The sequence below is a fragment of the Blastocystis hominis genome (genome assembly GCF_000151665.1).
Source record: "Blastocystis hominis, Singapore isolate B (sub-type 7) whole genome shotgun sequence assembly, scaffold_3".
Classification (NCBI taxonomy): domain Eukaryota; class Bigyra; order Opalinata; family Blastocystidae; genus Blastocystis; species Blastocystis hominis.
Genome location: NW_013171838.1, coordinates 600,485 through 624,493, shown reverse-complemented (window position 1 = coordinate 624,493; position 24,009 = coordinate 600,485). Strand labels below are relative to the sequence as shown.

The window sequence follows — 24,009 nt, the reverse complement described above, 5'->3', positions numbered from 1 at the left end:
TACAAAGTAAGCAACGCCTCTGGATTTCAACCCATTGAAAGATTTCTTGTTTTAGCCGGTTTAGGCTCTTCATATCTCCTTGATCAAAAGTCGCTACTCGCACATCATAAACTTGGTTTGTTTCAATATCATGAGCTAGATAGATTTTCCAGTAGCTATCTATCCAATTAAACAAATGCAGTCAACGATCTCACCTTCATAGAGAATGTCCTTGATACGAACAGTCAACTTGGATGTACTGATTTCCTTCCCTTGAGAATTTCCCATCGTCCGCTTTTACAACTAGACTAGAGTAAGCGCTCGTAATTCTCAAGAAATATGAAAGTCTTGATTCCCGTGAAACAATGATTTTTGGAATTCACGTTTGGAAGGGGCGTATCTTTTGGCGGACGTCCGCTTTTTAAATATTGCGAAGTAGTACCTCACCCAAGCCAGGTTTTGTTAAGTTCGTGATGGGTTTAAAGCTGAAAACTCTTCTTGATCTTACAAATCGCTATGGCAGCGTGTTTGTAGTGCATTGAATGATCATTTCAGCGAGGGACGTACATTTGTAAGAATACGATTCTGTGGGATCCCCTATTCTGCTACTTGTGCTTTTTCCAAATTCGCAAAATGTCGCTTCTACTGCGTGTTGGGAGATGCTTCACGGCTCCGTGTTCTGTTGTACCCCAAGGCAAGTTGTAATGACCTTCGCATGACCTTCTAGTGTTTTGTCGATTTGCGCATAATCAGTCGGGAGGAAAGACGTTGAACGGGCGTGATTCCAATCCAAAATATCTGGGTTTGAAGAAATTCGGAGGGTACGCGCATTTTTGAGTGTCGATAATGAGTTAGAGAGAAAGTCATTCCGGGAAACATTATTATGCGTCAGCGGGGAACCAAATTCCATCCTGGTGAGTTTCGCAGACTTTTTGCCTTATTTGTAGGGCAAGGTGTTGGCATGGGTCGTGATCACACTTTGTATGCGCTGACGGAGGGGTATGTGCATTTCACTTGGAATCCTTTCAACAAGAAGCAGGTTGGGTGTGTGAGTGGTGTTCTGACACTAGACAATCGACATTACAGAGAAGCCGATGCCTACAACGCGTATCACGGATCCTCGTAGTGTTCCAAGACGTATTTGGGGTTAAGTCAGCAATTCAGTTCTTCCAATTCTTCAGGTTCATTCGTTCGTTCGTTCGTTTGTTCGTTTGTTCGTTTGTTTAGTTCCTTGTTTTCCACAAACACTCCAAAATCCAATCATCACTCCCATCATCATCATCATCATTACTACTCTTCATCCGAATACGAATAGCCCGAATAATCCGAATACTCCGAATACTCCGAATACTCCGATTCCGATTCCGATTCCGATTCCGATTCCTCCTTGCTCAGCGTCTGCGTCTCCATCGCCTCCACTTCGCTCTCCGGCACGCGATACACTCGAATGAATCCCTTCAGCGGATCCTTCATCAGAATGTAGTGTCCGTTCTCCTCCTTGCTCAGCAGCTTCACGAAATACTCCACGACGGCCCACATGTTCTGCTCGTTCAGCATGATTTGCTTCTTAAACGTCTCCAGCGAGAAGTTCTGCACGCCCAGAATCACATGTCCGCTGTTTCTACCGCTCATCGCCCTCCCTCTCTCCCTTACATATCGTCCATCTTCCGACGACTCACATACCCGATCTTCACCAAATCCACGCCGGCCAGCACCGCCTGCACGCCCCACTTCGACAGCCGATAGTTATTGTTCTTCATGTCCTCCGTCAGCGCGTAGCCCGGCTACTCTCGACCCCCTCGCTCATCCCTACGCTCGCCGCCAGCTTGCTTCGCCAGCGATTCGTCAGCGGCGTCCGATTGCACCACTCGTTCACCGCGTACGCGTTCAGCAGCTGCGGCTTCTCGCGGTTCGTCTGCACGCCGTGGACCTCCGTGCGCACCAGCAGCACCTGCCCGTCCGACAGCGTGAACTTCCGGTACCGATACATGCGGTTGATCTTCTCGGGGTTCTACGCCTCACCCGCAGAATTCGAGCGAACATCGTCGGGGAACGGCGACGGGAACTCGCAGGCCGTCACCTCGGACGTCATGATCTGCTTGGCGAAGTCGCGGTTGATGTCGGTCACCTCCTTCCTGCCGATCACCCCTCCCTTCCACGCCTACCACAAGCAGTTGTTCTTGTTCTCCTCCTCCGTCGGCAGATCCGCGGACGTCTCGTTCACCGAGTACTGGTCGAACACGCCGTCGCGGTGCGAGATGAACAGCCCGTTTTCGTTCTTGATCACCTCCAGATCCCTTCCCGTTACGCGGTTTCCACGGTTCCCTACCAGCTCAGCTGCGAGCGGATCGCCACCATCAGCTGGGACAGCGCCACGTCGGTGGTGTAGATCTGCGCGGCCTTGGAGTTCACCAGCTGCGCGATGAACGGGTCCTTCATCACGGAAGTGACCTTCAGATCGCCGCTCGCTGCGTGGTCCTCCAGAGCCGCGGTTTTCTTGAGGTTGACCGAGTCATACAGCGGGTTGTAGGTGTTGTAGCTGCCGCACGAAGCACTAGATGGGAGAGAAGGGGCAGGGAAACAATTCGGAGACGGCGGGGAGGGTTTTGAGAGTGAGTTGCGCGAGATCGCGGAAATCCACTTGGAACAAGCTCGGCCATGTACTTTTGATCTAGATTACAACCGCGAAATGCAGCTACCGTGATCGAGGGCAGATGCAGGAAGTCATAGTTACGACGCTGGTACTGCGAAGCGCCCTTCTTCTGCGAACTGCGACCCTTGCCTCCAGACGCCGCCTGGTTTGCGTTGTTCGCATTGTAGTTGGCCTTTGTCTTTGTGTGCAGCACTATTCCTCAGAGAGAGACCAAGAATCCCACATTTGCTCTTGTGAGACACGGGCGTGTGCATTTTGTCCACTTTGACGAAGTCGCCATCGTTCTGTTCCACATCTATGTGTGAGCATGCCACAAAAAAGCACAAGTACTACTTTGCAGTCTCTGCATACCGGAAAGCATATTAATATCGATAATCATTCCCAACTTATCATCTCGACTAAAAGACTCAAGGGGCAAGTCCTGAAATTGCTCCGGAATGGAACATGGACCCCAACCATTCGAATTAAAAGCAAAATCGGGAATTCCATAAACGCTCTGCTCGGGAGTTTGCTCGGCCATTGAATTGGAAAATAGTAAGTGGAGTTTACAGGGTAGGCAAAATAGTCTATTTTTCTGGAAACGCTTATAAACAATACAAAAGTATAAATCTTATTCCAACAAACAGAATATTGTACAACTCATAAATTATAGCGCTGGCTAACTCGATGTTTACTTTTCCTCTTCCTGAGGCGAAACATAGGCGGGATCATTCTTGTCCAGTGGCATATCTTCGGCAAGATACTCATCACCAGGCTTTCCCCAAGTGTACTTTCCTCCAGCACCTCCTTTCTTCACTTCCTTTGTAGCGCCATTGCGCGACAGATGTCTATCCATTTCCTTTTTGCCCATTGTAGTCTTCAAAAGATAAGAAAAATTATGATACAAAAAGGATCTTGATCGTTAGAGTTTCAGTTGTTCATAATTATCATGAACTACTTTACGGATCCCTGTTCTCGAAGACTTTCGTTCTAGAACCTTGGTTACCAAATGAATTTGCGCATTGATGAGGATATCCATTCTGCGAGTCTTTCATTTCATTCAATTCGCTTTTTGGATTGGGATCTTGGTATTTAGCTTTTTTCAACTATTTTTGGTTCGATAGCTAAAGCAGCAGTTTGGAACTTGAGGATGATAATTATTGATCCAAATAACACTAGCACAGTCTCATCGCAACATTTATTTTAGAAAACAGACAAAGTCTTAACCAACACAAATCCGACTTATTCCATCATCTCTTCTTTCACCTCCTTCTCTTCAGGTGCAGTAACTTCCTCCTCAATTTCTTCTTCTTCTCCCGAAATCTCCGGATATTTGTACTATCTTATCAAAACAACTGGAGTCCTACGGATTGGGCGATTTCCAAAATCAGAAGCGTGACAGCAATGCCGAAAACCAGTCCAATGACAAGAAGAAGAGAACAAGTGAACAGCGGGTGCTGGAACAAGTAAGTATTGGCCTTGAGGGAGTATTTCTATGCATTACAACACCAAAACGAGACCAACATCAAAGAGAATGGACACAATGTTAGGCATGGCAGGGACAGGTTTTGATTGCTTCATTTTGTATCTACTCACTGAGAACGATTCTACACACTTACAGATGAAGCGAGAAATCCTCAAGACCTTGTACAGTACGCGATCCATCAAAAGCATAGTATTTGCCCTTAAAAGTTAGAAGAAATAGGTTAGATTACTTCACTAAACAGCAATACGGTAGGGTATCCTCGAATTCTAAAGCGCTTACTCAATCCCGTTTCCTCAGTTGCATCCACCTTTTTCTAAATCATTCTCCAATATCCATACATCTCCGAAGTGAACCTGGCCCTTCAGTTTCTCGGCAGCTTCATCCCACGTAGGCTTGAGGGCTTTGCAATGGCCGCACCACTATATTATTATGCATCACTTCGTGAGTAATATACAGGCGCATAGAAGCGTATAAACCAAACTCCTGCTTCAGGAGCCAATACAACATTATCGAAAGTAAGGTCGGTGAGTTCCACAACTTCTAGGATTCGTAGAATAGATAGAAGAGGTACCAGAAGAAGTAGCAATTCCAACGGCAATCAGCAATAGCAACAACGATCTATGCGAAGGTAAGTGGCGTCCATCGCAGAGCATTGACTTACTTAATCATCTGCACAATCAAAAGTATAAAAATGTATTTGAAACAAACAACAAACTAATCAACACCAACTTAAAATTCAACGGAGACGAGAAGCAGAAAGATCTAAAGGATGGTTAGTATTCATTGTTTGTAGATCCCTATCAATATATTCATGAGAATAATATCGTAAAATCCACATGTCTTTTGCAGAATTAGGTAGAGAAGAGACGATAACCGGCACCTCTCTGTTTTACAATCTGCATTTCCACACAAACACAAGTACAGCCACTTACCACTTCGCTAGTAGGAGCGATTGCGCAAATAGGATCTTCACCACTTATCATCTCCGTTGATTCCACATCCCGCTAAAGAAAAGAATGAATAATATTTCGTCCCTTCAACTAATATTTCCATCAATTGCCCTATTTTATTATAATATACTGTGAGATTAATAAGCAATAGGAACCATTTTGAATATAGGTCTGTAATGTGAATTTCAACAAAACAGTATAGATCTGATAGTATACTAAGTTAGATTGACGAGCGAGATGAAAGAAAGCACAGACAATCTCATGATTCTTTTCTCTCAATTTGCCATTAATGTGAGAGTCGAACAAAATCAATATCTCAGGTTCGTATGTAATTTCCATTAGGGGAATGCAAGAGGCATGGATAATGACGACCTGCCTCGAAAAGTCAGCTTGAGCGAGCTTATTCTGTATAATGGACTAGGATAAAGGTAGGTCAGTTCATATTACCTGCGAGGACTTGAATGGAAGAAGGACTGTTAGAGAAATGTCTGGTCTATCATTTTTGAAGCAGGAAACCAACGCAGCTGTGTTTTAGCTTGATACGATGGTAATAGCCTACTAATCGATGGGATGAGTTTGCAAACGATCGTTACTGTTGCCTTCTGTGCCATTTCAATGCAAAATGCAATCTATCTGTCACAGAATGTACTCATTTCAACCTTTGCACTGTAGCTACTGCTAAATGTACAGTCTTTGCATAGTACACGCAGTTGATTGAGTTCCTTATTGGTATTTCCCTTCCTTTATTGAATACCTTCTTGTCTCCTTTGACTTTGAACTTTTTATCCAGCAACAAGTAGGGATGAATAGAAATGAACATTTTCAAGTACGGTATCGTGCTTCGCTTTAACATTTCCATTTGTAATGGAGTAGGCTGATAACTAGGATGCCGTTCCTCGCAGCGCAATCCACGAAGACGATTCTTCTCCATCACCATGGAGGTTGTCATTGTGGCAAAATCCGGGTACCCATTACTAAAGGCACGTGCTCTACACAAAATAGCTTGATATGACCAGTCATCATCATCAGGCATATAGTAAAAATCGGTTTGAACCATGATAATCGAATGGATAGGCTGATCTATCACATACGTATCTTTATACTTTGTAGATTCCAGGTAGATGTCATAATTATGAAGAATAATGTGAAGTAATTCTGAGGTCACAAATTGTCCTAGGCTACGCTAATCAAATCTATCCACACGTACCATGTATAAGGAGCACACAACACGCCTCCATATCGTCTCCACGCTCTGCAGAGTCGGTCGATGATCGCTTGGTTGGAGGCAGATGCATCGTCGGCAGTCCAGATATTCGTTCGACATGCCTTCCGTATTCTTGACACCCAATCAGGAATGCATATAGACTGAGTAAAGATGAGGCAGCAATCATAAGCAAAGCCTGCGTACTCTTTTAAAGGTTTCTTTTCATTGGAGAGTTTGGACAGATACATAGACCAGGTGTGGCAACTGAATTTTATATCGCGGTTGATCAGCAGATGAAGGGAGTCGCAATAGGTTTGGATGTATGGCTCGATAACAGAGCGACTCACAGACACTTTATCTTGGCCGTGATAATGCTCGTTCCATTTCGCATCTTGAATCAGCGTGTCTTTTATGAACTGCTCCTTCTCGTTCAAGAATTCTAGAGAAATGGGATCAACGATAAGGAGTTCTGATTGAATTGTAAGTTCGTTGGCTAGAAAAAGTAAGAGTTCCTGTGCTCTGGGTTCATCAAAATCCAGCAATTCACTAATTCCGTAGACTAGCATCGTAACAAAAAGCGAAAGAAAAGCTACCCATTGTTACAAGATGAGCTGCGCGTATATCATCTGCAATGGAAAGGTAATCGTGTCTAGAAAGCAGAAATGACAAGGAACTACAATAGATCCACAGCTTTAAACTCATAAGAAAAGGACTTTGACTGATGATTGCGAAGAGACTCAGCAATGGTATCCAGTCTATATGATAGAATAGGATGGAAGGAAAAGAGTACGTTGATTTCCAATGACTCTCTTTATCAATAACGGTTATATGAATGTGAGGATTCGTCAACGTACTCACCAATGAAACAAGTTCAGCTCCTGAGCCGCCACACAAGCAAACTATGTTGAGATTCTCGATTTCTTTAATGTGATCTGATAATTGAGTTCGGAATAAATGTTGAAGAGCAAAAATGTGAATTGGCGTTGTTCCGAGAGAATAGGCGGAGATTACTTCGGGACTATACATGATGGAGTTGTTCTCATCAATTCGGTCATAGTTTTGCCTGGTTGCTCTCCAATCTTCACGAATTGTTTCCTTCTCTAGCTCGTTTGCGATTCGGTGTATATTATCATCTAAAATACTAACAACTTGCCGCACTTCGTCTTCTAAAACGTGATAAGTGCGAGTTTTCTGAAAATCACTATTATACATTAATAATACGATTTCTGCATATTCGACAGGAACAACCTACAGTAAAAAACATAAGATAGAGTACATTCCCATAATATCTCTTCGCCATTTCGACTGCTGTGTCCATAGGCCGAGCGCCTTTGCAATAATTTAGAATCGTTGATTCTTCGCACATGTATAAAAAATAACTATTATAATCACCAACGAATTGTGTATACTGTAAAAAATACAAAGTACATTGCTATTATAAATATACATTCCACATGGAATTTGCCTTTGAGTCTTGTGGCTGTTCCTGGTGAGAAATCTCGCTTTCCTCCTCAATGTGATCAAGATCTGTCTATTTTTCATACGCTTTGCGATAAGGATTACCACATAAACGGGTTCATCGGGTTTACTTGGCTTCGATTTCGTTAGCATCGCAAACGGCAAATTATCTATTGTATGTTCTCTCTCTTTCTGCTTGTCCTGCGCTTTCTCTGTCTGTGATGAGTCCATGAAGGCACGAGAAGGAGTCATAGTACCGTTTTGATTAAATGGTGTAAAGGGATTTTTGGATTGGGTAAAGGTATTGAACGAATCGCGTTGATTGCTTGGTTTGTAAGCTTCGCGTTGATTGCTTGGTTTGTAAGCTTCGCGTTGATTGCTTGGTATGTAAGCTTCGTGTTGATTGCTTTGTATGTAAGCTTCGCGCTGATTGCTTTGTATGTATGATTTATCAGGACTGAGAATTCCATTGGACACCCCACTGAAACGATTGGGCTCTGGGAACTTTTCATAGTTCCATTGTTTGCTGGACTCCAATTGCTCTAGCGGGTCCAAGACATCCTGTTTCCCAACCTTCTTTGCGTGCCTTCCTTCCCTTGACTGCCTTGCCTGTCTTTTCGTCCCTGAAGCCCGAGGTGGAAGTAATACCGAAGAATCTGTGATAAATCTTGGGTCTTCGTACTCCTCCTCTTCAGGTTCTGTTGACTTCTACCATTTAAACTGGAAAAACTCAAACTACGTCCAAAAACTGATTCCACTTGCTTTCTGTTGGAGGAGCCTCGCTTCGTGGCTTTAGGAATTCTTCATTTTCCTCAGGGGGAACTTGTTCTCCCTGTTCTCCTCTCTTCCTGTTTAGTTCCTGTACAACAGCCCGGATATCCTTTGGGTAATCACTTTTTGCATAAATCTATATGAAAGCAAGCAACCTCGACTACATGACGGAAACTTTGCTTCTCACCACACACTTTGCATTTAAATTTGCGTAGCTTATTCATCTGAAGTGTTACTAAAGAGAGTAGTAAACACCTGCTGCCCTTGAAAGAGTTTGCATTGAAAACAACACACCACTACATATTCCGGCATTTAGTACAATATTGTTAGAAAAAACTACTATCATCGAAGTTCCCGCCTAAAATACCACCCTATCCATTTTGTTCAAACTCTTTTGAGAAATCATTGATAAAACAGAATCCATGAAACTAATTTGGGATATAAGTTGTTCTTCACTTGACAAGACACAACTTCTGTTGGAAGTGTCTCTCTAAGCTTCTATGAATGGGATCACAAAATAATGAAACAGACTTTCCTTCGTCTGGTGTGTTCATGGAGTATAATCGTTTGTTTTTGATACTCTCTTTTCCTCAGGAGATGATCGGGTGTTTTTATCCTTCTCTGATGTAGATTCGATCTTTGAACAACGAAGAAGCCCTTTTCGTTGGGTTCCTAGAACGACCCGAATCCATAAGTTGGTACGATTTGTACCGATCGATAACCCTGAGATTTTCCCACCCAATACTGAAATCGATAATAGTCCAACTCACCATTCGGGAGAACTAAAGCATGTGAATGGGTTTGCTCACTCGGGCTCGTTGACTCTAATTCTAGGTGTTACGTACAGCTCGCATTTCTTATTATCAGTAGACGATCAGGAAATTCCTCGTTACTTCATGTTCTTTCAGGAACCTCTTCTATTTCTAGCGGCCAAATAATGGTTAACGGCTACATCGTTCATCCGTTTACTTTGCAGTACCCAGATTTCCTTGTATTCACAAATAACTAGTCAAATAAGCTGCTTCGTTCAACAAGATCCGGTCTATTATCCACAACTCACCTTCGAAGAGCAGCTGTACTTCACGGCTCAATTCCTCTTGGGAGATCGTCCTCAAGAAGAGCGACTGGAGCGAATTCGCTGGGTGTTTGACCCAGTTGGCTTCAACTCTAGATCATTTATCACTTGAATTTGAAAGAACTCGCGTCTCGTTCCATCGGGAACGGGAACAAGGGAGGTTTATCGAATGGAGATAAACGAAAGCTTGCGATTGCATGCATGCTGCTTTACGATTTGCCGTATCCGTTGAGGAACCGATTTCAGAAATAGGATGTATATGATAGAAGAACCGCTTGCAGATTTAGACGCTGTGGCAATTCAGGATGTGCTTATCACGCTCACATACCTAGTAGTGTCATGGCAGAGTGAATAAAGCAGAGAAACCAAGGAGCCTGTGTGGTTTGTTCCATGCACACGCTTCCTTCCTATTTTCTTGACTATTTCGATCGCGTTCTCTTGCTCGCTCAGGGCAGAGAAGTCTTTTTTGGCTCCCCCTCCGAACTCCGGAGCTTCTTCTTCTTCAACTCTTCCAACTCTGTGGAGTCGCATTCGGAAACGCTGATATTCGAAATCATGCAGCAGTGTTCCTTTTCCGTGTATGACACACTTCGGATACAACGCCAACAAGAAGTCGATCTATCAAGTCTCATTTTGAAATACGAGTTCGGCTCCGCCATCCGTTTTTGATTAGATCTTCTTCGCTGTACGCTCAAAATCGAGAGATAGCTCGGATCGGCAACAACACATTCGAGTCGGAACCCCTCGCCAAACTCATCACCCAATCCGAAATCAACCTCCAGAAATCGATATTTCACCGTTTCTTCTATGTGATGTTTTCTCGCCGCTCGCACGCGTCCTGGTGGCACCAATACAAAACCATCATCCAACGAGAATGGAGAGTCGAGCTCCCGCTCATCTTCCAATTAGGTAATCGTGCGGTACAACACGCTGTCCGTCGCTCGGCTGTTCCACGCTGTCTTCACCGCGCTGTTCATCGGGCTGACGTACCTCAATCTCCCAGTGGATCAGGCAGTGAGTGTGTGAAGGATGTTTAAAGAAAGGGGGTTCGAAGCCGTGTTTCTGTGATGTCGTTTGCTCTGATGAACGAATGCTACGCTGCACTCTTCAGCGAGTCTTCCATCTTCGATTCCTATATGCAAATTATCTTCACAGAGAGCCAAAACGGTGAGGATTGGGAGAGAAATGATGATGGGAAGGCCTCTATCGACTGGATGCCTTTTTTCTGGCGTTTAGCACCATCACCCTTCCGCTCTCTCTGCTCTATCCGACTATTTTTGTTTGTATTCTCTACTATCTTGTGGGGTTTCGATCCGATCCAGCGCGGTTTATCGGGTTTTGGGGAATCATGCTGCTTACGACAAACACCGCAGCCGCTCTCGGACAGCTTATCTCTGCGACCACTGGGAACTATTCCATTCTGTCCACGATGACGATTACGATCATTATTCCCTTTATTCTCCTCGGAGGATACTACATCATTGGCACTCGTATCATGTGGTGGATTCGGTGGATTCGGTACATCAGTCTGTTTTATTACGGACTGAAATTGCTGATTATCAACCAGTTCGAGGGAGTAGAGATTGATTGTCCCCCGGGAGAGGAGCCTTGTCCCTTTCCGGATGATGCAGCGATCTTTGAAGCGTACGACGTGCAAGTCTGGGCATTCAGCCTGGACATTTGTATCCTATTTGTACTCAATTTGGTTTTTCGAATTATAGCTTTCATTTGCTATGAGATTCGAGGATATTCGAATATCATAAAGTAACGCTTTTCGATTGATTGAATGATTCATTGTTTGTTTGTTTGTTTGTTTGTTTGTTTGTTCTGATATGAATTCCAAAAAGTGGGCGTATTTTTGTCATTTAAAAAAACGCAGAATACGATGAGTTTAACACTTTATCAGTTTGAATATGCATGGGAAATCCATGTAAATCGAATGGAGCGGATCTTGACGAAATAGGCATATTTGCGAGTTGCTGGTATCTATTACGAGGAAGAAAATTATGACTTTTACTCCGGGAAAGTGGTTTCCAGTTTACCCTATTTGCAAGACAAGAGAGCCATTATCGAAGAAGATCAAGCGATACCCTATTTAAAGGAAAATGTAGAATCAATTTTGCTTCTCACTATGTCATAGTACACAGATATTGACCTAGACTTCTCGGAAATCGACCGTGCAGAGATTGCTCTCTTCTCACGAGTTTTACACACATTCGGAGATTTGCTCTTTGTTCGGGAAGCTCGATTCCTTTATTTTTAGAAGCAAAAGCTGTGGATGCGAGCATCAAACGTCCAAAAGGTGGTTACATCCCTTTACAAGCCAGTTATGGGAAGTCTCTCTGGCTATTCTTATGCCTTTTCAAACTGTTGGCAAACTTGGAGACGACTGCAACGATTTCACAAGGCCATCACGATCAGTGAGAAAGAAGTACCAAAAAGTCGCGAGGTTGATTACGAATAGATCACTGAGGCGCTGGAAGCACTGTATTTCGTTCTAAATAACCGTTTGGACACACAAAAGCAGGGTAGCTACTTGTACGGAGACAAGTAATCGATTTTTATTGCTGTGATTCAGACCTTCATCGCTCGACGTGGCTCTTTTCGCGCATCTTGCAAGGGTGAAGCAGTATCCTGAGTCATTGCTTTATTTGGTGGAAGACTATCCTCATTTGATGGAGTTTTATGACCAATTTTTGTTTTCCTATTTTACGCCTGTGGAAGGAAAGGACAATCCTGCCATTTCCACGAATCTGTTCGTTACTCACCAGCAGCTAAAGATCGAAAATGCTGACAAGAAATTCTGTTTTACCACACGGAAGACGCCCTGTAGTGGATCAGTTTCCAGTCTATTGTGTAGATGAATCGAAGAAGGAAGAGTCGGAAGAAGAAAAGATGAGTTTGAACCGTCTGATTTTGTGATTTGTAGTGCGAGAAGCGTACGAACAAGACAAACAAATGTTCTACTGGAGAATCGGCTCTTTTGTCGGAGTTTTAACGCTCGGGGGCGCTCTATCCCTCCTTATAAACATATTTGTGGATAGTTCTGAGAGTGCATGATCATTGTCTGAATAACCTCGTTCTTTTATTTCCGTTTTTCTGTTTATTTGTAACACAATAAGACCACTCCTGAAAATCGTTCGAATCCAAACTCCTTAGTATTTCAAAACCTGAATAATGAATGGTGAAGAATTCTCCATAGTTTATTTTCCATCTTATACCCTATTTGCTTCTGTTTTGAACATGAGCATCAACGTCTCGTTGAAAGGAAGTAAAACAATGGACCAGTCAAATCAGCGGCTAACCTCGATCTTGTCTTCAAGTAGCCGGGCTAGACGCGAAAATATTATCAAAAGAAAGAGAGGAGAAGCCGGATTTCTGGATTCGTTACAAAAGAACTATGGACAGCAGATTACATATGAGGAAGTATTCTGTGAAATGGTTTGATAATTCGATAGGTCGAGGAACATGCGAACAATATCCGCGATGAAACAAGAGATCCGCAGAACCTCGTGAATGATGTAATGTTTTTCAGAAAATTACTTTCGAACGGTACCATTTCTTTTTCGTTTCAAGCGTCCAGACCACCATCCTCCTATCGACTTGGTCATTTCAACAGGTTTGGTTCCTCGTTTCGTTTCCTTCTTAAATTACGACAATTGCCCCAGTCTTCAATACGAAGCGGCGTGGGTCATCACGAATATCGCCTCCGGAACCAAAGAGCAGGTACCCTCTCTCGCCATGCCTCAAGCCAAGACTGCAGTCGTCATTCAGTGTGGCGCCCTTCCCATTTTGCTTCGTCTCATCGAGTCTCCCGACGTGGGCGTGCGCGAGCAAGCGAGCTGGGCGCTGGGCAACATCGCCGGCGACAACGCGCAGAGTCGTGACGACATCATCAACGCGGGAGGCGTCGAATTGATTCTGAAGCAGCTCAACAAAGTGCGATTCGGTCTTTTTTCTCTCTCACCATGCAGGAGGACTGCACGTCCTTCTTCCAGAAGAACGGCGTGTGGCTGCTGTCGAATCTGTGCCGCACGCGCGACGACCAGCCGACGGACTTCGAGCGCGTGAAGATCTGTCTGCCGTACATGCTGCAGATGCTGCAGGACAGCCAGGAGGACGTGGTGACGGACGCCTGCTGGTGCTTCGCGTTCATTACCGACTACAACAAGCGCAACACGGCGGTAGGGGCGGAGAGAGCGGCTAACTAACGCGCAGTACATTCTGCAGATGGGCGTGCTGCCGAGCATCGTGCAGCTGCTGAGCAAGTCGAACAGCAAGGTGGTGACGCCCGCGCTGCGCACGGTGGGCAACGTGCTGGCGGGAGACGACGAGCAGACGCAGCAGTGCCTGAATCTGAACGTGGTGGAGTATCTGGGGAACTTGCTGGCGAGCTCCAACCCGCTGATCGTGAAGGAAGCGGCCTGGTGCTTGTCGAACATCACGGCGGGAACGGTGGATCAGGTGCAGGTGCGAGAGAGAAGGCGGAGTGAGGAGTAGGTGGTGATTAACTACGATCTGATCCCGGTGCTGGTGGAGCTGATTCGGTCTGGACGGTCCGATGTGCAGAAGGAAGCGTGCTGGGCGGTCTGCAACGCGTTCTGTGGCGGCAATATGATGCAGATTGGGTTGCTGGTGTCTGTGGAAGACGCAATTCCTGCGATCTCCTCGATGCTGGTGAATGAATCGGGAAGCAAGCTGATCTCGATCATCATCGACTCGCTGGATCGCATTTTGGTCGTAGGTGTTGGAAGAGACATCGAGTGTAGTATGAGAAGTTTATGATGCAGAATGGAAACTTGCAGTCTGCTGTAATTACGCAAATGTTAAGTGATTGCGGATGTCTGGACAACATTGAAAAATTAGAAGCGATAGATGAATCCACGTACGAAAAGACGAAAGACTTTATTGAGCGACATTTTGGATTTGAGGACGAGATTAGTTTTAATGACATAAATTGAGGGATTGTTTGTTTTGTATTACATAGAGAGAGAGAGAGAGAGTATTTTGATATGGGATGGGGAAAAGCATGGCATGTATCAAAGAAATGTATAGCAAGATGAGAATCGAATTCGTGATGTGAGTGACAAAGGTGCCCCAACAGCATGTCTAGAAACAAACAACAGAACAATGCAATACACGACTAAAAACACACTAACTTGTAACAATTGTTCATAGAAACTTGGAAAGAGAGAATGACAACATTATCTGATTGAACACAACTCATTGATTCTGTACTTCATTTATTATTATTTATACGAAGATAAGCATATGATAATTGTCTCGATTATCCAATAAGAGGAAATACTTGAGTGATTACATGACCGAAAAATATAGAAAGCACGTTACAATGCAGAAAAGAATAAGCAGCAATCATGATTGAACAATAGAATAGTATTATCGTGTCATGTAGTAAAGACAAAGAATAACATTATATTCTCGAGCACTAACAACACAAGCACCTTTTCCTTCTCATCCATTTGGTTAGACCAGATGGAACATCTGTGTATGATAAACTCTTTGCGAAAACTTACTGGTGACTCTTTTATATCGAACAGACAGAAATGATTCAGGGAGGTGAACATTTTGAAGACTTGGAATATCTAATTGCAATCAAAAGGCATCATATTTCTCCATACTTTCAAAGATACATATATAGCTAAATCCAAAACTCCATCCTTCAGAAGTCATTATTGATAATTTTGGAAGATCTATATTCAATCATTTCGAATCATTGCATCTATACTTCGCATTATCAATGAACTTGATTTATTATCATAATTTCCTAAAAGTGCATATTCACCGAGTTGAATGGATTGTAAGGATGGAAGATCTACATCAATCATTTCAATCAAATTCATTCAATACTTTCGATTATTGTTGATACGCAATTCCCAAATGTCCAATTTCCTAATGTAATGCATTGTAGATTTGGCAGATCTAATCATTACCCAAATATTCAATATCATATCATTACCTCGAATCAAAAACGAACTAGAATAAAAATTACATGAAGAAGAGTTAATTTCCCCAATTTGAATGGATTGTAATTGTGGTAGATTCTTCAATTCAAAGTCGCCAGCAAAATCACTGAAACTATATTCACCGATTTCAATCGATTCCAATGATTCACAATTCAATATGTGGAATGATTTCGATTTATCGTGTCCTCCAAGATATCTTGCTTCTGTATATGAGTTCTTTCCGATTTTGATCGTTTTCAACCGATTCAGTCCATCGATTTTGAATGTTTTCACTGATCCAAAACATTCATTGCCGATTTCGATTGATTCCAAATTCAAAAACCAAGAAACATCCCAATCAACCAATACACATTTGTCAGTCAGTTTCAAATGTTTCATTCCGATATTCAGTGGTTTGCTTCCATCTCCTTCATATTTTTCATCAATATCACATTCAATTCCATTACACCATTCACATTCATTCACTAATTTACCATATCGATCATACACTTTTCCAATTCCAAATCGATTATCATCACACCAATATCCTTCATATTCAACCAAACCATTATTATGATAACTCGTTCCATATCCAAATCGTTTCCAATTGATCATTATGCCCTTGTACATCAAGAATCCATCATCATCATACATTTCACCATATCCAAATGGAATTCCTATTTTACCTTCGTTTTCTACCAATACCAATCCTTCAAATCGACTTCCATGATCCAAATCCACTATTCCTTCTTCTACTTCTATGGATTGTTCTTCATTATATGAAATAACACCAAATTGATGATTTCCAAACACTTTCAACACTTTCTGCTCATTGAGGACAAACCCTTGATTCATGAATATTCCATTATTGAATTGCAATACCACACATTCTCTATTACTCAATATGAGTGAAATCCAGCCATTTGGTTTCATTTTCTCATTCACAAATCCATGAACATTTTTTATTATGGAATCTCTAAAACTGGCGATAGAAATAGTAGAATTGATAAAATCTGCAATATGTTGCATTGATGGTAGATTAGAAGAAAAAGTAGCTATATAAAATTATACAGTTCTATTCTATCCCTTATTCCTTCTGTAAACACTTACCGTGATTCCTACACAGATTTATACTGTAGGAATCCATACCAAAACGCTTTGAAAAACAAAAATCACAAGTTTGTAATTGAAAAATTACACTCGAAGGAACATAATAATAAGAGTATACCAATAACAAACTTTTACTGGCTGACTCAATGTCAATGTAAAAGTAATATACAAGAATAACATGAACGGGTAGCATATATTACGTAGCATTGTGAATGTATTCCAGTAGAAACGCTTGTATCAGGCATTATCGTATATTGCGAGTAAGCAACAGATACATAAGATATGATTGTATCAACGTAACATATGCAGTAAACAGAAAAGGGTTTGAAAAATCGAGGAATCTACTACTACTACTACTACTACTACTACTACTACTACTACTACACTTATTATTATTATCAGTGGAATTGGATAGTATCCTGTTTAAGATAATAAAAAGAGAGTATAGATATTATCTACCTAAATTAGTTAGAGAGTATAAATAATTGAAAAAATATAATAATCAACAAACAAGTGGTCTTTTTTGGCTGATGATAACAAATAGTGGTATTAAGATAGAACTTTGTTTATTTTGTTTGTCAAAAGATCAGCGAGCATAGATGAAGTATCTATAAATAAAGCAATAGGCATTAAGAAATACTTATTACAGTTTTTGATCGGATATTCTCGAATGAATGAGGTAGACCGACATCCAGACATCTTGGAATATCTATAAACAATCAATACTCAATCTAACTAACTACTTTCCAAAATCACTTTTTGTATATAACGCATACAATCTCCTTCTGAATGGAAATAGTATAAACTGGGTAGATCTAGAGAATCATTACATGTAACCATTTCATTCATACTTCGCATTATCAAAGAACTTAGGACATCACTTCTCATGAGTACCCATGTACCAAGTTGTATGGATTCTAATAATGGAAGATCTAATCAATCAAGTCGCTCAAATTCGTGTAATACTTTCGATTATTGTTGAGATCGATCTACAGAACACACAATTACCTAAAGTGATGTATTGTAAATTTGGAAGATCTATTCAATCAATACGTAATTCCCATGAATACTTCGTATCACAAATGAACTATTATAGAAATTGCATGACTTACTTCTAATTTTACCAATCTGGATGGATCGCAATTTTGGTAGAGTCTTCAATTCAAAGTCGCCAGCAAAATCACTGAAACTGAATTCACCAATTTCTATCGATTCCAGTGATTCACAATTCAATATGTGGAATGACTTCGACTTGTTATTTGCTTTGATATAGTTCCAACCGGCCTGCTTTTCACAAGTGAATGACTCGATTCCGATTATTATAGTTTTCAATTGGTTCAATCCGTCGATTTGGAATGTTTGAACGGATTCAAAGCAATTATTGCCGATGTTAATAGATCGTAAACGCTTGAATTGATTCAGATCCAATATACCCATATCATTACAACAATTCGATGAGATCGTCAAGTTCGTTACTTGCAAATTTAGATCGTATAAATCCCTTGTTTCCATGACTGTTTGTTTTATATCAGGTAGTAAGCGCGGCTTATACCTTCCTTGCAGGCCATACCAGCCATCATTCAGATTTATTCCACTCACTTCTTCTCCATCTCTCCATTCACATTCTCGAGTAGCGATTCCAGTCTTTTCATCAATCAGACATCCTATCCCTTCACGAACAAACGTTTCATTATCTTCATCATAGCGAAAGCCACCTACATAAATCGGAATTCGTTTTGTTGGATCCAAACTAGCTGAACCATTTCGCTTCAATTCTGTCATCGTGTCTCCCTTAAAGAGTCGAATTATTTCTATCATAAAGCCATCGTTCCAAACACCTTCCACAACAATATCTCCACTTTCTTCATCATATTCTATACCCCAGCCAGCTCTCTGATATCTTTCATTGTATTCCCCATGATATATTAAACGATTTGTGTTCATTGACCAGATATCCATATACGGTCCTTTTTTGTGGTTGGTTATTCGATAATAGTCTTGCTGTTCGAAAATATCTTGGAATCGTTGGCGAAAATCGACTCGACCATTTTTGTAGGCAATGAACTCCTCTGATTTTACTCCTTTTTTAGTTTCTTTCCATCGTTGTTTTAATACATTATTTTCGTACAGAAGTACATCGCCCTTTTTGGAACGCAACAGAAATTCGTTTTTATGATCTCCCTGATATCGTTGGGCTGTGTATTTTATTCCATTCCTAGTTAAGATCTCTGGATGGCCACATGACATAAATCCGTGTAGAAGAAACTCAGATCCTCCTTTCTCACTCTTGCCGACTATCTCTTAACTATCCAAACAAAAAATACAATCAGAACCCATTATCGTTTCCAACAAAACAAGAATTAGGATTTATTACGTTAAAGTGAGTGAATGTAAACTGTGATATCGTTTTTTCAAGAGGTACCATATATATATTGAAATCAAACATTGTGTCTAAATGGTAAACTTGCAGAATAAGTAGGAAATCATTGTGGGGAATACAAATTTATGATAATGTTTATATTTATTTACTATAAAATAAAAAACAACTTTATTAGTGAAAAATGTTAACCGTTCATGATTGTGTACATCGTCAATAAATAGGTTGAGCCAGTATGATACAGTTTTACGCTTGTTTGTCATTCCTAATTTACAGCTTACTGTACTATTCTGATGATCACGTATCTTAGAGGCTGGCACTCATCTACCTTCATTCCATCATAGTACCTTATTACACAGTATCAATCAAATCAATGGTGATAAAACAATACTGTGAGTTTTTGTTCCTACCAATAATATGGAAGGGGTACTTGATTGGATGAAAATTATAAGAAAGGTAATCGGTGTTGCCAACCTCTCTGTTCAACATGAAAAACCTTAAGTTAAAAAAGCAAACACAAAACCCGATGATATTGTTTCTTTCAGCAAACTCCTAACGTGGTCTGCTGGGAAGAGTCGAAGGCCGAATGGTACTGACGTAGTAGGCGGTAAACAGCCCACTCAAGATCATCTGCAGGTCAGTGAATTGTTTCTTTCTTTCTTTCTTTTACAAGTTGATACAAAAAAGATTCATGAGCATTAGAGCCACACACTCCAAATCATTCTATTCAGCGAACGTGCATCCCTTGTTGTAGCATAACGCATCCCGACAAACCCTCTACCCCATCAATCGCTTTGATTCCGTTTGTTACAATATGATAAGGAGAAAGTACTCTAAATTTCGTATACAATCTTCTAGCTAATCTATTTCCTAGTGCTATCTATTTTTAATCCCGTACAGGTTGCTTTATCACATTTCACTTATGGCGCTGATAAGATAATATATGATAACCACAAACTACTGCATTGTTATTCTCCACACTTAGCCGATAGAGAATCTATCTAAATTGCGTGTAAAACCATTCTTTGGTAAAAACCTAGATAACTGTATGGTTTGATGGTTTTTGACTTTAGATTTGACTCTTTGATAATAGGAATACTGGCGTGAAATATGATCTATATCATAGTGATTATTGTGACTAAGATCATCAGTGATTCATTACCCCATAGCGTTCTTCACTCGTGGAGTTTCACATTCAAATGGTACAGAAATTACATTGATATTGCTGCACCATCTGATAACCCAAGTCCATTCTTGAAACTAGCTGTATGTGTCCATCAACGTTATAATGTCCTGATTACAATATATCGTGATTGAGTTCGTTTCCTATCATCTTAAGCTGCGGATATGACATATCTACCAACGATCATGAGAAAAAGATGTAATTGTCGAAAACGGGTGACCGCTGTTTCTGAAATCAAATACTACTACTACTACTACTAATAATAATAATAATAATCTACTTATTATGAATTATGCTTTTGTACCATACTGCAACAACTACACTTCACAAAGCAAATGAAGCATAGGACCCGGTTTCCAATACCAATAAGTATACTACTGCCATCAATCAGACCAAGAGAAGAGATAATACAACTCTACAAACCACTCAAGTATGTGGTAATTCACAGTTATGAAAAATACGACAAATAATTTTTACATTTTAACTACTGCTCCAATATTTCTAATTTGAAAGATAGAGATCAATAAAGAGTCCATAATTTTGCTATTCAAAAAACAAGCATTTATTATGGCTATTGAACTCTATTCATTTTCTGTAAATAGGGACAATTGTATACAAATAATAAACTCTATAAATATATCTATAGTAGTAATAATTGCCGATATAAATGGAACCCCAATTAATACACTTCCAGGTACAAAATGTGTGGAAGTGGCAATAAATTGGGATTAGTCTATTTCGGACGAATTTCTTATTACTCATATTGCTATAGACAATGGACTAGCTACACATCAAGCTGGAAATTATCATAATGACTCTACTTTAGTTACGTCTATCAAAAATGATTATTATGATGGTGAGGCTAATATTTATACTCACGATAATATAAAAGTAGCGACGTTTACTTACGAAAAAGGTGTGGCGAATGGAACATGCACTTTCTACCACCGATCTGGAAAGCTTTCCTTTCAGAGATATTTGAAAAATGGCTACCGATATGGAATCGGGGTAGAATACACTGAAGAAGGGGAAGTTATATATAAAGGCGTTTTCAAGGACGGTCATCAATATCCTTATATTTCTATAAGGACAGATGATTCAAAATTGTGGTATGAACGAGATCAATATGGCAATCTAAAAGCGACAGATCATAAGGTTGAGAATGGACTGAATCATGGAAATTGTTTTTTCTATGAATGAGGAAAGTTATCTATATTAGTAGATGGGAGCACAATAAAGAGATTGAGACATTACACAGGTTTAGTGGAAATAAAGTAATTTCCTATAGGGATGGGAAGATTATTTTTGTAGGCAGTTATTGTATGAAGTCAGAGTTCGAGTTTTTTACATGATCAAGACAGACTGAGTATATAGACAGTAACCCCTATTTATCACAGCCAAAGTACGGGACAACGAAGAGTGTTCCCAGTAGCAACAAAAATAATCATAATTATAATTATAATATGAAGAAGAATTCCAAATCATCCGAAACTAAACGCAAGACAAAACTTGTAGGTTGCAGTGAGAACGGCAAGACGTTAATAGTACGTATCATGAAAGCTCTTTTCTTGGTAGCAGTTTGTATCCTAGTTTTTGCATTAATCTGCTTTTCAATGAGTATATATTGGCTGGACTCTTTTTTGTGATTATTATTATTATTATTCTCTTTATACTTTCTTGTGTACTCTATTTTTTTGTGGATTGATATTTATTAATCTACGCCCTGTTGTCAGCTATAAAACTCCTGTTTTGATCAACTAACCTCTACCCGTTCTAAAGAGTACTAGCGACGAGTATGTTGGATTGAATATCTTTCTTGTTTGTTTCTACCAACAAACGATTGGAATGCTCACTTTTTCGGACGCGCAAAGTTATTAAAAAGACAATTATAGATTCCACTTCTATCAGTAATTCTCCAATCCGAATCAGGATGGCTTTTTTGGTAGTCCAATATTTCATTCAGAATCTCGTTTCGACAACTCGTATTCCCTTTACGGAAACGCTCTCCATATTTCTTATAAAAACTCTTTTCTTGTTTACTAGGAGTACGTCTTTTGCTTCGATTTTTCGTCTTAATATGTTCTGTACAGCGTTTCGGTTTATTCGTAACAGCGGCTCCTTGTTCGGCTAGTACTTGTTGAAACCGTTTTTCGTTTCCATTTATAAATACTCGAACTTCTTTTATTTCATAATCTGCGTGGATAGTTACAATTCCGGTCTCTTTATCAAAATGATAGTGATCGGACTGTTGAACTGGTTCTATGAATATATTCGGCAGATAGTCAATGGGATCCCAAATATAGTCTCCGCAGCCATAATTATCGACTTGAGATACATTACCATTTGTATCTTTCACATCATTCAAACTTTCGACATTCGTATATCCTGTGTTTCAACTATTTATGTAAAAATACCCTCGACACTTCCTCTTTCTGGAGAAGGTTCATTTGTTACATTTGGGTCGGGCGCGTCCTTACTATCATTGTTGCCTGTTAAATTGCATGTACTCATTTAAGAAAAAAATGAAAAATAACAGAGATCAAACAATGAAACTGCCGGTCCGTTTATTTTTGCAATTCTGTTTCTGTGGATCAGTCTCTTCAAGATTCCTATTTTTCTTATCATTCTTATTGTTACGAGTACTTAGTACAAACAAAGAATACACACTAAAATACGGAATCGACACACCATAACTTCAGGTTAGTGCTTTTTCGATTTTTTCTTACTCTCTCTAACACAATTGTTGTAAATAAACTGATAGATATTCTTCTTGTCTGTATAGAAAGGAGTAGAGGGAAGTTGCCACTCTTTGTCTTTCTTGTGAAGAAGATTTAATATCTCTCGATTCTCACCACTATAGAGTTTACTTATAATGTCTGCTACTTCAATAGCCTTTCTCGGTTGCAATAGTGAGTAAGTCTTGAGCAGAAACATTCTTTCTTGTTTGGACGCTCGCTTCCGATGTCTAATTATATTTTGTACTCGAGAAAAACTACTCTGGACATCAATAGTAAACAAATATTCAATTCCTTGCTGTATTTGGATGCACAACTGTCCTTGTAATCTAGCGACTTTCAAAAAACCTTTTTCTTTACCAATTTCTTGAAGTCAAACAATCCCTCATAGCCGTACCTTTTGGATCTGGATTATCTAGGTCACTTTCCAACGTGGGACTAAATTCAGATTGAATACATTCCTGATCAGGAATAGGAAAATAAGGTATCAATAACGAAGAGGTCAATCCAGTATCATTAGGGAGATCAGAGTCTAAATCTTTATTATCCATAATAAAATTTGACGAAGAGTGAAGTGATCGTGTTTTTGAAAATGTTCTGTTTTGTTAACTCACTTGATAATAGAGGATTCCATATGAAGTTATTCTGTTATATATTAGTTCGTGGCAATAAAAATACACATTGAATGTCTAAATAATGGAAATGTACTATTCTGAAAATGAATGGCTCTTTCTGGAGTGTTATACCAATACATCACGTTCAATATTTGCAGGAACACCGATGCTTCGACCCAACTGGATAGAACCTGCCTTTCCACAATACAATATGATTATGGGTTAGACATTCAACAGAAACATCAGCAGAATAGTTTTTATAATCCTCATATTGATATATTTCAAAAATGATAATAAAGCAATAAAATAAACTGTATTAACAAAAATTGGTATTTGATTGATCACTTGTTTCCAGAGTTATTTTAATGGAATCTGCATATGGATGTGTATGAATAATGATTTTGAATATGCATGATTGCCTTATGAACACATATATTGTTATTTTTACCATATGACACATTCTACAGTTCAT

At 40.2% G+C, this 24,009-nt stretch overlaps 8 protein-coding genes; 5 read left to right on the top strand and 3 right to left on the bottom strand.

Annotated features, from left to right (window-relative positions):
* The first annotated feature begins 602 nt into the window (after window positions 1-602).
* On the top strand, window positions 603-1,207 carry GSBLH_T00003404001 (Ribosomal protein L27). XM_013042141.1 has 5 exons: window positions 603-663; window positions 707-800; window positions 835-893; window positions 927-1,018; window positions 1,050-1,207. Exons 1-5 carry the CDS (start codon window positions 639-641, stop codon window positions 1,128-1,130), a joined length of 351 nt encoding a protein of 116 aa, XP_012897595.1. The 5' UTR covers window positions 603-638; the 3' UTR covers window positions 1,131-1,207.
* Window positions 1,208-1,230: 23 nt separating this feature from the next.
* GSBLH_T00003403001 (uncharacterized protein) lies at window positions 1,231-3,137 on the bottom strand. XM_013042140.1 has 10 exons: window positions 2,963-3,137; window positions 2,856-2,927; window positions 2,679-2,824; window positions 2,562-2,650; window positions 2,309-2,533; window positions 2,145-2,276; window positions 2,021-2,114; window positions 1,793-1,990; window positions 1,633-1,763; window positions 1,231-1,600 (listed from the first exon to the last, which is right to left on the bottom strand). The coding sequence occupies exons 1-10, from the start codon at window positions 2,991-2,993 to the stop codon at window positions 1,270-1,272; spliced, it is 1,449 nt and encodes a 482-aa protein (XP_012897594.1). The 5' UTR covers window positions 2,994-3,137; the 3' UTR covers window positions 1,231-1,269.
* Window positions 3,138-3,260: 123 nt separating this feature from the next.
* GSBLH_T00003402001 (uncharacterized protein) lies at window positions 3,261-4,750 on the bottom strand (the record flags this gene model as incomplete). XM_013042139.1 has 8 exons in its annotated part: window positions 3,261-3,949; window positions 3,979-4,104; window positions 4,136-4,199; window positions 4,231-4,295; window positions 4,327-4,404; window positions 4,436-4,516; window positions 4,552-4,634; window positions 4,669-4,750. The coding sequence occupies 8 exons, from the start codon at window positions 4,748-4,750 to the stop codon at window positions 3,854-3,856; spliced, it is 675 nt and encodes a 224-aa protein (XP_012897593.1). The 3' UTR covers window positions 3,261-3,853.
* Window positions 4,751-9,417: 4,667 nt separating this feature from the next.
* Window positions 9,418-9,807, top strand: GSBLH_T00006640001 (uncharacterized protein; the record flags this gene model as incomplete). Its single annotated transcript, XM_013042138.1, is given in 3 exon segments — window positions 9,418-9,455; window positions 9,490-9,634; window positions 9,652-9,807. 3 exon segments carry the CDS (start codon window positions 9,418-9,420, stop codon window positions 9,805-9,807), a joined length of 339 nt encoding a protein of 112 aa, XP_012897592.1.
* A 2,925-nt stretch (window positions 9,808-12,732) lies between these two features.
* On the top strand, window positions 12,733-13,071 carry GSBLH_T00003400001 (uncharacterized protein; the record flags this gene model as incomplete). Its single annotated transcript, XM_013042137.1, has 3 exons — window positions 12,733-12,877; window positions 12,912-12,981; window positions 13,014-13,071. The coding sequence occupies 3 exons, from the start codon at window positions 12,733-12,735 to the stop codon at window positions 13,069-13,071; spliced, it is 273 nt and encodes a 90-aa protein (XP_012897591.1).
* An 8-nt stretch (window positions 13,072-13,079) lies between these two features.
* On the top strand, window positions 13,080-14,516 carry GSBLH_T00003399001 (uncharacterized protein; the record flags this gene model as incomplete). Its single annotated transcript, XM_013042136.1, has 7 exons — window positions 13,080-13,107; window positions 13,139-13,281; window positions 13,312-13,494; window positions 13,530-13,739; window positions 13,774-14,025; window positions 14,056-14,295; window positions 14,325-14,516. The coding sequence occupies 7 exons, from the start codon at window positions 13,080-13,082 to the stop codon at window positions 14,514-14,516; spliced, it is 1,248 nt and encodes a 415-aa protein (XP_012897590.1).
* Window positions 14,517-20,755: 6,239 nt separating this feature from the next.
* GSBLH_T00006639001 (uncharacterized protein) lies at window positions 20,756-21,388 on the top strand (the record flags this gene model as incomplete). The annotated part of the gene is made up of 2 exons (XM_013042135.1): window positions 20,756-20,882; window positions 20,961-21,388. 2 exons carry the CDS (start codon window positions 20,756-20,758, stop codon window positions 21,386-21,388), a joined length of 555 nt encoding a protein of 184 aa, XP_012897589.1.
* Window positions 21,389-22,037: 649 nt separating this feature from the next.
* GSBLH_T00003398001 (uncharacterized protein) lies at window positions 22,038-22,699 on the bottom strand (the record flags this gene model as incomplete). Its single annotated transcript, XM_013042134.1, has 2 exons — window positions 22,038-22,573; window positions 22,603-22,699. 2 exons carry the CDS (start codon window positions 22,697-22,699, stop codon window positions 22,038-22,040), a joined length of 633 nt encoding a protein of 210 aa, XP_012897588.1.
* Between the last annotated feature and the right edge of the window lie 1,310 nt (window positions 22,700-24,009).

Excerpts from the sequence above, each read along its gene's own strand:
- GSBLH_T00003404001 (XM_013042141.1), top strand. The coding sequence starts at position 639 with ATGCTTCACGGCTCCGTGTTCTGTT. Across the intron at positions 664-706 it reads TCACGGCTCCGTGTTCTGTT|TGTTTTGTCGATTTGCGCAT; the intron begins GTACCCCAAGGC and ends ATGACCTTCTAG. Across the intron at positions 1,019-1,049 it reads ATCCTTTCAACAAGAAGCAG|ACAATCGACATTACAGAGAA; the intron begins GTTGGGTGTGTG and ends TTCTGACACTAG.
- GSBLH_T00003403001 (XM_013042140.1), bottom strand. The coding sequence starts at position 2,993 with ATGCTTTCCGGTATGCAGAGACTGCAAAGTA. Across the intron at positions 2,277-2,308 it reads ATCCGCTCGCAGCTGAGCTG|GGATCTGGAGGTGATCAAGA; the intron begins GTAGGGAACCGT and ends CGTAACGGGAAG. Across the intron at positions 1,601-1,632 it reads CGTCGGAAGATGGACGATAT|AAACAGCGGACATGTGATTC; the intron begins GTAAGGGAGAGA and ends GATGAGCGGTAG.